The following is a 15,226-nucleotide window of genomic DNA, read 5'->3' as shown; positions in this document are numbered from 1 at the left end:
GCATACAATAAACATGACTATAATAATGCAACAAAATGCAATTAAGTACATTTTAAATAAGCTCAGCGAGTAAAGACGCTGACTACCACCCCTGGAATCGCGAGTTCGAAATCAGGGTGTGCTGAGTGACTCCAGCCCGGGCTCCTAAGTGAGCGAAACAGATAAAAAATGTATCACGGTATAATGTTTCATATCATTCGGTATCGATAATTATTGCTACATTTTAATAACCTTTTTTAAACAAACACCAGTAGAAAAAAGGTTTGAATTTACCCACTCTATTAATGCAAACCAAAAATAATTTTAGTTTTAACAGTAAAAAATAAAATGTAAACAAATATCTTATTTTATATTATATGAAGATGAAATACATAACTGTTAAAGAAACTATTGAATTAATAAAATGTTACAAAAATCATTTGGAGGATTTCTCATAAGGCATTGTTGCCAAGTACCTCACCATCGTGGACTGCTTGTGGGTTGTTTGTTGAGGTGGGTTAGATGTAGGTTGTGGTGGATGACATGCTGCATATTCCAAAGGGTGGAAGCAGTTAAAGTGATTAAATAATTAGCTGCTTGTGTTTCCGTAATTAGCCGGGACGATGTTTTTTTTGCTTACACACCACAGTGTTCTGATGTTGGTTACACACAACGGTTTTCTTATGTTGGTCAAATGTAAAGAAACCACACTGTCAAGCAGACATGTCCTTTTTTTTAATTCATTATCTCCTCATTGCCGGTAGGCACGGCAGTCATTTTCGCATGTGTTCTGATGTCACATGGTGATGGCGCAACCAAACCCCACAGCAATGCAACTTGGTTATTGTTTGCTTGTCACTCATAGCATGCACCTTTATCAAGCCATATGATAGGCTGTTTATGATCCAGGGACAGCGCATGCTTGAGGGTTTTTCATGCAACAAAACTTCATGCCTATTTATATTTGAATGCATTTAAATTAAACTATCGAGCGTTATATTGAAAATGTTTTATATCGTTATCGATAAAGGTGTACCGTCGATAAATACCCATACCATTTTATCGCCCAGCCTTACTCCTAAGCAACCAAATTGGCCCGGTTGCTAGGGAGGGTAGAGTCACATGGGGTAACCTCCTCGTGGTCAGTTCTCGCTCTCAATGGGTAGTGTTGTAAGTTGTGTGTGGATCGCGGAGAGTAACACGAGCCTCCACATGTTGTGAGTCTCCGCGAGTGTCATGCACAGCAAGCCATGTGACAAGGACCTAGTAAGTAGCGGGACTTGGGCATTTCAAAATTGGTGAGAAAAGAAACAATTTAAATAAAAAAGGGCATTTATTTAAATATTTCAATACTTTTAACAATCATGTTAATACTCATTAATTCAGCATTGCACATGTAAAACTTAATCAAGTTTTTCAATTAATTTACAAAGGGCAAGTGGTTACATTTGCAGCATATTTACTGAATGTACACCATATAGACATATTTCATTTGCAGCCCTCAAATTATTTTCTTTTTGCAGAAGTGTTTCTTTTAGAGCCAGCTGGACATCTCTTCATCAAATATCTGTGGACCTATGAAAGGCTTGTCAATAGATTTAATCATCAGTTCACCACAGTATACACACTCACTAGCAACGAGATCATTGATATCTGACTTGATCTGCTCTCTGCTACCCTGGCCCTTGCCTAGACTGACTGTATCCTCCTCTTTTGGCTTGTGCCTGGATTTGGTGGTTTGCATGGTTTCTGCCAGCTTCTTCTGAAGCTCCTTCAGTTTATTCTGCTTATAGCCAGAGAGGTGAGGAATGACTTCCTGAAAGAGACAATCATAATGGAACATATGTCCACACAGGAATAGATAAAAAGGTCGATTGAGCAAGGGGAAATCACAAGTGGCACATTTTTCCTGAGACTCCACCACCCCGTATTTGTTCCTCATCTCCTGGATGTCTTCACGGATACGCTTGGCACTTTCTGTGGCCTCCTCCATTTCTTGTTTCAACTCCTCAATGTGTTGGTTGTACTCCTCCAAGGAGCTGCAAATTGCCTTCTTAAAGTGGTCTATTGTAACAAAGTCTGGAAAGAAAGGTAAAATGTCCTCAATCTTGAGCAGGTTGCAACTGGACAGACAATTCATGGCCTTCTTTACATCGTTCTCCTCCTGAACCACATGACAAGCAATCTTAAGCCACAGCTTCTTTCTCAGCTCCTCATCATCCTCTGGAAGATCGGCACAAGACTTGGCCAAATCTACATCCACCTAATGGGTAGAACAATAAAAGGCATTTTTAAAAAACTAGATAGTTAAGACTTGTCTAAAAAATGTAACTAGTTTTGATGGTAATACAGACATTACATCAAGACAAAATGCCATCATCAGATACAGTGTTGTGAAAAAGTATTTGCCCCATCTTGATTTTTTTTTTCCCTGTTTTTGTGTACAGTGCATCCGGAAAGTATTCACAGCACTTCACTTTTTCCACATTTTGTTATGTTACAGCGTTATTCCAAAATTGATTAAATTAATTATTTTCCTCAAAATTCTACAAACAATACCCCCATAATGACAACGTGAAAGAAGCTTGTTCGAAATCTTAGCAAATTTAGTAAAAATTAAAAACCACATGTACACAAGTATTCACAGCCTTTGCCATGACATTCAAAATTGAGCTCAGGTGCATCCTGTTTCCACTGATTGTCCTTGAGATGTTTCTACAACTTGATTAGAGTCCACCTGTGGTAAATTCAGTTGATTGGACATGATTTGGAAAGGCACACACCTGTCTATATAAGGTCCCACAGTTAAAAGTGCATTTCAGAGCACAAACCAAGTCATGAAGTACAAGGAATTGACTGTATATCTCCGAAACAAGATTGTATCGAGGCACAGATCTGAGGAAAGGTACAGAAAAATTTCTGCAGCATTGAAGATCCCAATGAGCACAGTGGCCTCCATCATCCGTAAATGTAAGAAGTTTGGAACCACCAGGAATCTTCCTAGAGCTGGCCGCCCGGCCAAACTGAGCGATCGGGGGAGAAGGGCCTTAGTCAGGGAGGTGACCAAGAACCCGATGGTCACTCTGACAGAGCTCCAGCGTTTCTCTGTGGAGAGAGGAGAACCTTCCAGAAGAACAACCATCTCTCATCAATCAGGCCTATATGGTAGAGTGGCCAGATGGAAGCCACTCAATAAAAGGCACATGACAGCCTGCCTGGAGTTTGCCAAAAGGCACCTAAAGGACTCTCAGAGAATGAGAAACAAAATTCTCTAGTTTGATGAAACAAATATGGAACGCTTTGGCCTGAATGGTAAGCGTCATGTCTGGAGGAAACCAAGCACTGCTCATCACCTGGCCATTACCATCCCTACAGTGAAGCATGGTGGTAGCAGCATCATGCTGTGGGGATGTTTTTCAGCGGCAGGAACTGGGAGACTAGTCAGGATCGAGGGAAAGATGAATGCAGCAATGTACAGAGACATCCTTGATGAAAGCCTGCTCTAGAGCGCTCTGGAACTCAGACGGGCGAATGTTCATCTTCCAACAGGACAATGACCCCAAGCACACAGCCAAGATAACAAAGGAGTGGCAATGGGACAACTCTGTGAATGTCCTTAAGTGGCCCAGCCAGACCCCAGACTTGAACCCGATTGAACATCAATTCCGTTTGAATCAAAATTCAAACAAAATCTAACATAAAACAAAGGCAAACTGAGTAAACACAAAATACAGTTTTTAAATGATAATGTTATTTATTGAAGCAAAAAAGTTATCCAATACCAACTTGGCCTGTGTGAAAAAGTATTTGTCCCTTAGTTAAGTTCAATCAAATCAACACCTAAATAGAAATTTTCAGCAGAATGAAGTTGGCTAAAAGGGTCTTACCCAAGGTTGAAAAGGAAAAAAGATATTGAAATACATCCGTTTGGGAAAGGTTACAAAGCTATTTCAAAGGCTATGGGTCCCAAAAGAACCACAGTAAGTCATTATCTCCAAATGGTGAAAACTTGGCACAGTAGTGTACCTTCCCTGAAGTGGCCGGCATTCCAAAATTCCTCCCAGAGCAGAGCGACGATTCATCCAGCAAGTCACAAAAAAGTAAAGTCCTCTTTTTCTCTCTCTCACTCTCTTCCAGGACCAATGCTCTGTGAGGGAACTGGGATAGTTGGTATGGGTCATGGTGGAGCAAAGGGGAATTGGTAAGGATTCATCCATAGGTGATAATTAGGACTAACAGCTGTTTCTCGTTACAGTAATCCAGTGAGAGCAATAAGAGGAGCTCACACCAGAGGAGAGGAGACAGAGAGACACAAAGCAGAACTATGCGTTTGTGTGCAGAATATGAATGCTGGAAAAGCAAACTGGCTATGAGTTTTAGTAATAAAAGAGTGAATGAAATCCGTACCTGAATCCTGCCTCCTCTGTCCAACCCAGTCGAAACTGGCTTTCTCCAGGGGCTGGGTAGCTCAGCGAGTAAAGAAACTAACTACCACCCTTGGAGTTGCGAGTTCGAATCCAGGGTGTGCTGAGTGACTCCAGCCATTCCTACTAAGCAAACAAATTGGCCCGGTTGCTAGGGAGGGTAGAGTTACATGGGGTAACCTTCTCGTGAAAGCTATAATGTGGTTCTCGCTCTCGGTGGGACACATGGCGAGTTGTGCGTGGATGCAGCGGAGAATAGAGCGAAGCCTCCACACGGTATGGCTCCACGGTGATGTGCTAAACAAGCCACATGATAAGATGTGCATATTGACGGTCTCAGACGCAGAGGTAACTGAGATTCGTCCTCCGTCACCCGGATTGAGGTGAGTCAATGCGCATTGAGAATTAGGCATTCCAAATATGGGAGAGAACCAAAATCAAGAAAAAAACATTTTTTTAAAATAAAAAGATATGTTGGTCTTGGTCAAAGGATTAGTTCACCCAACAATAAAATTTCAGTCATTGTTTACTCACTCAATTTGTTTAGCATCAACAGGACCACCAGCGATAATAACAACACAAAACACAACATGGATGCACACAAACCAGAGAACAGAACTTAGACAACATGTCTGAAGAGTTTGTAGTTGAAAAATGTATGCATTTCATTGAAAAGCCTTATTTGTTTGAACCAGAGTCCTCAATCAAACAGAGAGATGGGGGTGAAGGTAGCTACAGTCACACTGTGTCCTACTCAGATGGCAAACAGCACGCAATGGAAAAAATATTTTCCATGTTAATCAATGTTTTTGTCCTAAGCAGCTGTGATGGGTGATGGACATTCTGTTGATCACTGGTTTCTATATTTGGCATGGCGCCATGAGTTGTGTTCACTATGAGCTGGCACCGGTCCAAAATCATTCTGATAATATTATATCTCACTTGCCGATTAAAACTTCTTGTTTTTGGCAGAGAATGTTACACCTACCGAGTGTTTTCACAAAGTTCTCTTCAGGTGGAGGTCTGTCACACACACACACACACACACACACACACACACACACACACACACACACAGAATGGAGAAGAGGTGACAGACATTCCCACTCCCTCCGCCTTTATCTCCGGTTCTGGGCATAGTAATGCATCTATTTTCGGCTACAAACTCTTCAGAGATGTTTGTATGTTTTCTGGTTTGCGTGCAGCTATGTTGTGTTTTCTGTTGTTAATATCACTGGTGGGTCCTGTTGAAGTGAAACAAAACGAGTTTTTGCTTGAACGCCCCACCTCACGAACAGCTGCAGAGTTCTGCTCTTGTGCAGGGGGCTGTAAAGCTTGCCTGCAGTCTGTCTCACGAACAAGCACAGGAGACCAACGGTCATTGAACATTTTCACTAAATAATACATTTGATTTTGTGTTGTTTCTCACCAACCATAACGTATGCCTTCATAACTAGACACGAGTCACAAAAATAATTGATTAGACTTATGAATTATACTTTTGCATCTTTTTGAAACTTGAAGAGGTGGTTACCATAAACTGCCATTATATGATATCTGTAACTATGTTCCCATCCAAGTTGCAAATTTAATTTAAGCAAAAAACATATTATAGCAAAAACAATGGTCGAATAAAGCCGATTTTCCATCCAAGGGTGTTCAAAAGGATGAAATCATCACTTCTGGAGAAATTGTAGCCACTGTGAGCGTTTTATTAAAAACAAAAAACTGGCAGTTTAGAGCATGCAGACAAAATACTATAAAGAATTTTGTCTCATGTTTGGGAGCGACAGCGAGTCACACACTCAGCGTTTCCCCTATATACATTTTGCAGGGCGCTGCACCTCTGCTGAATTTTAAGCACCACTGTTGTGATTTCACATGTTCATTTAATATTCTTGATGCAACATAATGCTTGCCAGCCCCAGTCAACAGTGCGCTTCGTACACTGCGGAAGAGACCCCACCACACACACAAAAACATGCACTTACAGTTGTCACCACATAACAACAAGTCTTCTGTGAGTGCTATATATGTGCGTTCATCCATACTTATGACTATACAATACGTGCAGATCTATAGATATTTTTCAAAAGGCCTCAATATACCTTCTCTTTTTAGACTTATTTGCTCTGCAAACTCTTTGTAGGCTTTGGATTTTCTAGACACTTATTTCAGAATGACCCGAGCAACATTTCAGATGTGATGATTGGCCCGCCGGATAGTCCAGTAATGAACAAGTTTTTCAGAGACAAGAACTTTTTGATGTGCATCTTTTATTCCTAACAAATTCAATTGGAGTTTATTCGGTAAATGCGTTTAAATCATAGTTTATGTGCATTTCTTTGTATCGAATAAAAAATTTATTCAAGCGACCATATCATTTTTTTATCTTGGTGTTTCCATCCAGCAGTTTTTATGCAATATCCCAAAATGTGCATTAAAACCGTTGATGGAAACATAGCTTCAGAAAACAAAATTTTTCACATCTTCTCCCTTTGTGTTAAGAAAAACAAAGTCATATGGTGTTATAACAACAGAGGGGTGAGTAAAAAACCAGTTTCCATTGTCATTTTTGGGTGAACTATCCATTTAAGGGATTTAAAAATGAAAACCCCTAAAGCAATTTGTAGAATAACTCTACATGTCAAGTCAACATAATTATCATAATTTAGACAGTTTTAAATAGAAATAAAAATAACTTGATGGCACACATACTTGTAGGGCTAGATCCACGGCTTCCTCATACAGCTCCATAATCTTGTAGACTAAGACACAGGCTTGCAGGTACCCATGTTCAGCACAAAGGCGCAAGGCATATTTCAAGTCGTAGTGGATGTCTGAAGCATGTGTTCCTGCTTGTTCAAGGTACCACAACAGGGCATCTGGCTTGTATTTAGCATAAAGTGAGAGTAAGTAATTGTGAATGGCCTCATCTTTGCCATCCAGCTCATATACGCAGAACTCCATGTAACGAATAGTCTCATTAATTTGTTGCAAACTGCCCATCTGGGTGTAGTTCACCAATGCTGGGATCAGATTCTTTGGATCTAACCGGTTTCCCATCTGTATCCAAGCATCTACCACCTTTTTGGGAATGTGCTGCATAAGAACCGGGGAAAACTTATAGAAGAGCCTGTCATCACAGTGCTTGGAGAGGACATCTAAGGCTGCACTGTAGTCGTCATGCTGGCAGTAATGAGATATAACCCGCTCATGGTCCTGCATGATAACAGAGAAATAAACCATGTTGTCCACGTCCCCGTGGCTAGCGAGCAGGTCATAGATGGTACTGCGATTGTTGTAGAAGCAATCTTTGTGTTTAGGGCTTTTTAGAAAGGTGCAGAACTCTTCACGGGTTTCCTGAAAGGTGTGTTGTTTACTGTCATCAGCCTCCAGCTGACCAAGCCGGTTCAGATATAGTTCAGTCAGCCAGGTTACCAGCAGGGTGATCTGAGTCTTCTCACTGGGTTTCAGATTTGTTAGCTTCTTTTTCAGAAATTCCTTCAAGGCTTCCTCCTGCTTGGCCTCAATGAACTTCAGTGCAATCTCCTCAAAGTAACACTGAGTGAGGGCATAACACTTAGCACTCTCCAGGTAGCGTTTGTTCTGGAAGCAGTGCTCTGCATCCTTGGCAAGTACCATATCCATACACTCTGGTCTATCTTTGCAGAACTCCTTAGCCAGATCAAACTTGTTCAGGTTCATGTACATTTGCCAAACATCCCTTGCTTCTCTCTGAATGTGGTAGCGAAAGACAGCTTTTTCAGCGTAAATCCATACAAGCCCTGTGACAGGATCTTTGATCATCTTTTTTAGGGGGCCACATTTTTCTGGAAACACATCTTCGTGCACCACTTGCCCATTCAAAGTGCAGATACCCTTCACACGGTCAGGGAGCAGAAGTAGGAAATGAAACTGAGTAAGTACAATAGAGATGGGCTTGACAAAGTTTAAATGAATATCTGATGTGTATTCCCACACCTGCACATCACTAAGTAGAGAGTCAGGCCGCACATAGTCCAGCTGTCCATACAAAACCCCATTGCCCATCATCCAGGCAAAGGTCTTGGGGCAACTCCGAAGCTTCGATGTGTAGAAAGCAATCTCGCTGTAGCCCATATTGACAGGAAACTCCTGAAAGCTGGGTAATAGATCCTGGTTCTGGGCAAAAATGGAGCTGAACCCCTGCTGCTCAGAGCCCTCTGCCAACTTGCCAACAAACTGAAACACGCGTTTTTGTGTGGTAGCAATGATGAAATATTTCGATTCCATGCCACATTGGACCTCAAGGCAACAAACTGGTGCAGGCTTACTATCCTCCTCCAGGGAGTGAACCTGTCTGAAGTACTGGTCTGGGTTGGTGTTGAAGAGACTGCCCTCTGATGCAGAGATCTCGGCTTCAAAGATAATGCCCTGGCTGGTGCCAACCAGAATCGGCCCAGTGTTGGTCTCACAGCCTGTTAATTTGTTCCAACCTATACTTTCTATTAGGTGGCCTCTCCATCGAGATAGACTTCGAACCTTCTGAGTGTTTCTGTTTAGGTATACACATTCATTTGAAGTAAGGCTGATGACTAAATGTGACCCTGCAACACAAATATTTGTATTTTTGGACAATAAAATAAAAGCAAGTTTAAGAAGTTCAAAGAGGAATGACAGATTTTGAAAGATTCACACTTATTCATTTGTTTCTCTTAATGATAATATTAATATGATCTGACTATTTATGAAGAGTCGCTGTATTAAAGAGCTTAAATTTAGCTTTAATTTACAAAAACATTAGATGGATGTGAATTTCATGTATGTTGTAAATAAAATTATTCTTGTGTATGTAGTTCTTTTTAATAAAGAATTTAAAAAATGTATACATGTTGTCCTTGATGTATTGCCCAGTTCACACCTGGTCAAATGCTTTGGGATGCAGCTAATGTCATACTAATTTGAAGGGAAATCTAATCAAACCACTGATTGTGTCTAATGGCATTAACTGAAAGCTCAAAGGACCCAAAGCCATTTAAATCCTCTTGCAAGGTGTGAACATCAAAATCGAATTAATTACCTGTTGAATCCAGGAAAAGCTTGTGCACTTTGCTGTCATCCTTTCTTCCCAATTCAATCTGATTTGGCTGATCAGGTTTTCCAAGATCAATTCTAAAAAATAATATGCAGATATGGGGTGAATTTAAATACATTTTAAATACTTTGAATCTGTAATTGATTAAATACAGTTGGAAATAAAAGGTGGATTAAGTGAATTTATCACTTTAAAATCATTCAACAAGAAAATTACATATGCATATCAAAGAGATTTGTCTTTGATTGTCACATAATTGCTCCATAGTCCTTCACTAAGTTTTCAAACATAATTAAAATAAAAATCACTCCTGGTATGTACCGTAAATAAACTAATCAATGCAAAACTCATCAACTGCAAAATCACCCAATTAAGCCATGGAAAGACCGGTTGATGATAACATTCAGCCGAGAAATGCAGCTTTACCTTAGTAGGGTGTCCTTCCCTAGACTCATGCATAACTGATTGTTGGACACTGTGAAGTGGTTGATTTTTTCGGGAGGGGAGAAATCGATGCGTTGCTTATTAAAAATTGGTTTCTCTTCCTCCAGTCTTACCTTCACAAACCCTGTGAACATGCACAAACATAATGTCAAAAACCGACATCATAAATGTCTATATTTGCTTCAGCTATTCCAAATGATTTGTGTCGTTCAAGAGATTTGTTCGTTTTACCTGAATGAGTGATCCCAATATTAGCCGTTGAGACACGACTGTGTTGACGGATGTTCTGAGAATCTTCATACTGGTCAAGAATAGATGCCATTTCAAATGTTCTAATCTAACGTACTATTCACTAAACCACAGTTGATTAAAGATACTGAACCTGCGTCTACATTACACATAAAGATCTCTACCAGCTGCTCCCATCCCTGTGACACGTTAGCATTTTAGCTAACTAGCCGTCCAGTCCAAAGATGATTTTACTGTCACTACCCCAGCCGTGTGCGGAGTAAAATATAATGATATCAAATAGATAAAAAACTTAAATTAAATAAATAAATCATATTTTAGGAACTGAAATGGACAGAATTAGAGTTATTTATTTTTTATTTTTTTATTATTATTATTATTTTGAATTACAGATGTTTAGTTGTGTGCAGCGCTATCTTGGTCAGTTGATGAATGTCATGTGATTACAGGTAGATACTATACTGCAGTTCCCTAACATGTGCACGAAGTGGCGCTCTATAGTTAAGAATGAACTAATACGTGTTGTGTTTATAAAACAACAACAAAAAAACAGCAGCTCCACAAATAACGATTGTGAGACGCGTTTTAAAAAAAGTTAAATTGTGCTGAATTACTATGGAAAATGTTCCATGTGGTCTCTCAAATAATATGAGGCCATAAAAACTGCATTTAATAATAATTATAAAAGAATTAGCTAAATGTTGTTTTAGATAGAATATACAGCAGCATGCCACCGTACATTATATTACTACCAATATTCATAACCAAAGACAGCATTGGTTACACAAAACAAGTTAAGCTCAAGCTACAGCATTTGAAGCGTAATTTTGAGTACCACAAACAAAATAATTATTTAAAAGAAAAATAAATCTAATTTAAAGTGAGGCACTTAATGGAAGTGAATGGGGCCAATTTATGAGGGTTTAAAGGCAGAAATGTATAGCTTATATTTTATAAAAGCACTTACATTTATTCTTCTGTTAAAACTCATGTATTATTTTAGCTGTAAAGTTGTTTAAATCATCATTTGTACAGTCATTTTAGGGTCTGTTGACATTACATCATCAAGTTGTGAGATTAGCAATAGCTTTACACAGAAAATCTTAGTACGCTATTTTATCACACTAAAATCATGTTAACACGCATATTGTTTACGTGTTGTGGTTAAACGTTTTAGATAGTGAGTATTTTAATGTTTACGGATTGGCCTCATTTACTTCCATTGTAAGTGTTTCACTGAAACTCAGATTTTTTTCCCCCTTTTAAAAAAAAGGAGGGGCAGGTCGAAATTCTTTTTTGTAGTAATCAATACTATGCCACAAAGGCTGTCGATTCAGATTAATTTGTACTGAACGGAATATTCCTTTAATTTGATACGTATGTACGGTGTCTAATAAAGGCGGCGCTCCTGAAAAGCGGTGCAACTGCAAAAGACGTCCGTCTAGCGCATGTTTAGATAGAACAACAATTGAAAACGGCACCTTACAGTGTTTCTTACAGAGTATTTACACAATAATTTTGCAACTGGTTAATTTGTGTTGTTTATGTATTGTGCTCGTTGTGTTTTCATTCTGCTTTATTAATTATAATTTAATCAAGTATGTCAACTTAACTTTTTTTTAACCCTAAAGCCAAAAAAAATAAAAAGAATAAAATATAAAATAATCATAAAATAACTTACTGTGTTCAAACCATGGATTAGTGTTCTTGTCATTCAGGCCCAAGTGATGGTTGTGGGAGTGGCTATGCAAATTCAAGCCGCTTCATAGCGCCCAACTGATACAAAAGGCAGAAGTCCCGTCAAAGATCAAAAAGCAGTCAATTCAGCCTTTGAGCTTGGAAAGTAATGAGTCACTCATCACTCCCAACAAAGACGCAACCAAATACTGTGGAGTTTAAAAAGTGTTCTTGAAAGAGGTATCTTACTGTCTTTAACGTTTGGACATGCCACCTCAAATGGATTACTTTTACCAAGAATCAAGATTTCCGTCTGTGTGCTTGGAGCAAAACGACGCTCTGGACCCTACGATTAGTTGCATGATGGTTGGGGATGGAGCTGTTGGAAAGACTAGTATGATTGTAAGCTACACAACTAATGGATATCCGACGGATTATAAACAGACAGCTTTTGACGTTTTCTCAGGTAAGCAAATTATATTGATGAGGATGTTGTAGTAAATGTAAAAAGGTCATGATTAAGATCTTGATGGATCATAAAGATCTCCGCAATTAATTTTTTTTTACATCTGGTTATTCAGGACAAGTTCAGGTGGATGGGACCCCTGTACGAATTCAGCTGATGGATACTGCTGGACAGGTATTGTGATCATTTAATCTAAACTATTTGTTTAATATTTGTTTTTTTTGTTTTGTTTTGTTTTTTTTTGATCAGTTATCATTTGCTTGATCAAACCCATGACTGGAATGTACTTCCAGATAATTTTAAAACTCTAAAAAGTCATGGTGTTTTCTCTAAAAAATTAAAGGTCTGGTTACTGTCAAACCACAACTGCATATGTGGTATTTAGCATTAGTAGTATTGTCTTAGGGATTTATTTATTTTTTATATTGTGTTTGAGTTTCATGTTTTTTAAGATTGGTTATTGGTTGGTTTTAAGTGTTATGGTAGTTTTCTGTGTATAAAATTATTTATTTTGAGTGTAAATTTGTCCTTTGACATCAACTTACCCAGATGAAAATTAGCCATTGGCTAAATCTGACACATTTTACAAGTGAGATGTTTGATTAATGTGTATTGTTCGTGACATAAATTAATATGAAATCTGTTAATAAATGTATCTGAATTGAGTGTTCCCATGAAAATGTAGAAAGTTGGAAGCCTTAATCAAATGATATAAGTTGAGAATTGGATAAACGTGACTTAAGTTGTGCTTTGTAATTGCAGGAAGAATTTGATGAATTCAGATCTCTGTCTTACGCACACACGGATGTCTTCCTCCTCTGCTTTAGTGTGGTAAATCCCACATCATTCCAGAACATAACCAAGAAATGGATCCCTGAGATTCGTGCATGCAACCCATCGTCCCCTATCATTTTAGTTGGAACGCAATCGGACCTTCAGTTGGACGTTAATGTTCTCATAGACTTGGACAGGTACAAGGTCAAACCTGTGGTCAGCTCAAGAGCACAGAGCCTTGCCGAGAAGATCAGGGCTGTCGAGTATGTGGAGTGCTCAGCCCTGACCCAGAAAAACCTAAAGGAGGCCTTTGATGCTGCCATATTTGCAGCTATTAAGCACAAGGCCAGGAAGGCCAAAAAATTGAGACTGTCAGACAGACGGACCAAAGCTTTTTCCAAGTGTAGCTGGAAGAAGTTCTTCTGCTTCATCTGACACTGCAGGTCAAAATGTGAACTGTTTACATGATTAATTAATATATTTTGGACAATGCTTTTACCGCAGTGCTTCTGGTCATTGAGCTTGATTTTATGGGTGGAGTCGTTTGCTCTGTGGTGAGCTTCCCAGGAACAGAGTCACTTAAGGTGCTGTGTTGCAACCCTTTGGATTAAAGGAATAGTTCACTCAAAAATTACAATTCTCTCATTTACTCATGAGTATCATTCCAAACCTGTATGACTTTTTTCTTCTGTGGAACCCAAAAAAGACAATTTCAGCATTTGTTTTTTTTTTCAATCACCATTCATAAATTTGTCCATACAATAAAAGTGAATGGTGACTGAGGCTAACATTTTACCTAACGTCTCATGTGCTCCACAAAAGAAAGAAAGTAATATAGGTTTGGAATAACATTATGATTAAATGACGATTTCCCCGAACCATCCCTTAAAGTGCATTTTTATCGCAAAGTCTGTATGCAATACATGTTGTATGATTTATAGACACATTATGAACTCAAAGCAAAGTTTAGGAAACGTTTGAGAAAACTAATCTTAAATCAAGTATTGTTCAGAAAGAGCACACACCATATGTAAATGATATGAATTCATGAGATGGATAGCTGCCTATTCAAAGCTTTATAGAGCTCACATGGAGATGTCTCTGATGGTAGTGGGGACAAGACTGGGTATCAGTCTTATCTCTTTTGTGTTGGGTGCTACTTTGTCAGACAGGCTCTTTCATATGCAACAGTCAAAACAAAAGCTGATGTGTAAGTTGTCACCTTAAGTGCTTGCAACCATATAAATCCAACATCACGCTTAATGTTTCAGCTTGTCTATCTGATAAATTGCCCAAACTGTTGTAAAATAAGATTATTAGGTTTGTGTGAACATGATTTCCTGCATCAGGGGAAAGTTTGGTAGACCTGCTCTGGATTTTCAAAGACGATTTCTGTGTCCTCTCTTGTTCAAATACATTGGTAAAGAAGTGATAGGGCATACACAGATACAATTATTGACACCCAGCTCATGTTGTGGAGCCATGGTTAGTTTATTTGTTAATCATTTTATCTTTAGAAAAATGTATTGATCTATTACTGACAGTGTGTACTTATCTTAAAGTAAGCGGTGCTGTCTTTTTTATAAATATGCTTCTTGTGGAAGAGATCATTTTTTAAATGCTGTTTTTTAACAGTTTTAACTGTTCTATTTTGATGCCTCAGGCAAGAAGGATGTATCGATCATTTAATCTGTTTGTCGTTTCTTTTTTGTTTTGCCTCCAATGATCAAATTGAAGAAGCACTTTGAAACCGCTTCTCCTTCAGTGTTTCTTTGCATTACCAAAAATTATATTTAAATGGCAAATATACTTAAAATACATTTCCAGTGCTGTTCACAATACAACTATCCTCTTTTTAAAGTGTTATGTGAAAGTTGATATTTACATAATCTTATGTTCTTCTTTAAATATCAAATAAATGAACAACATGTTGACAAATATCAATTTGAATTACTTGTTTGTTTGTTTTTCAACCCTGACATTAAATAAATTAAATGTTTATCTTTAAATAATTGGTAATTGTATTTGTAGAAGTTGGAATACCTATGTTATTTCGATGGGTAATTAAAAGTCTGTGGTTATGGGACAAATATTACTTTGGATATATACAGTATGATATGCGCTTTTAAATGATGT

General features: G+C 38.4%; 2 protein-coding genes across 2 annotated transcripts; one reads left to right on the top strand and one right to left on the bottom strand.

Annotated features, from left to right (window-relative positions):
- Positions 1-1,313: 1,313 nt before the first annotated feature.
- Positions 1,314-10,533, bottom strand: vps18 (VPS18 core subunit of CORVET and HOPS complexes). The gene is made up of 5 exons (XM_052096625.1): positions 10,156-10,533; positions 9,907-10,048; positions 9,466-9,557; positions 7,122-8,992; positions 1,314-2,242 (listed from the first exon to the last, which is right to left on the bottom strand). Exons 1-5 carry the CDS (start codon positions 10,244-10,246, stop codon positions 1,514-1,516), a joined length of 2,925 nt encoding a protein of 974 aa, XP_051952585.1. The 5' UTR covers positions 10,247-10,533; the 3' UTR covers positions 1,314-1,513.
- Positions 10,534-11,985: 1,452 nt separating this feature from the next.
- On the top strand, positions 11,986-15,019 carry rhov (ras homolog family member V). The gene is made up of 3 exons (XM_052096626.1): positions 11,986-12,316; positions 12,432-12,490; positions 13,079-15,019. The coding sequence occupies exons 1-3, from the start codon at positions 12,118-12,120 to the stop codon at positions 13,523-13,525; spliced, it is 705 nt and encodes a 234-aa protein (XP_051952586.1). The 5' UTR covers positions 11,986-12,117; the 3' UTR covers positions 13,526-15,019.
- The last annotated feature ends 207 nt before the right edge of the window (positions 15,020-15,226 follow it).

Source organism: Xyrauchen texanus, chromosome 28 (assembly GCF_025860055.1).
Source record: "Xyrauchen texanus isolate HMW12.3.18 chromosome 28, RBS_HiC_50CHRs, whole genome shotgun sequence".
In the NCBI taxonomy this organism is placed as follows: domain Eukaryota; kingdom Metazoa; phylum Chordata; class Actinopteri; order Cypriniformes; family Catostomidae; genus Xyrauchen; species Xyrauchen texanus.
Note: the sequence above shows the minus strand (reverse complement) of the source record. Positions and strands in the feature narration are given on the sequence as shown.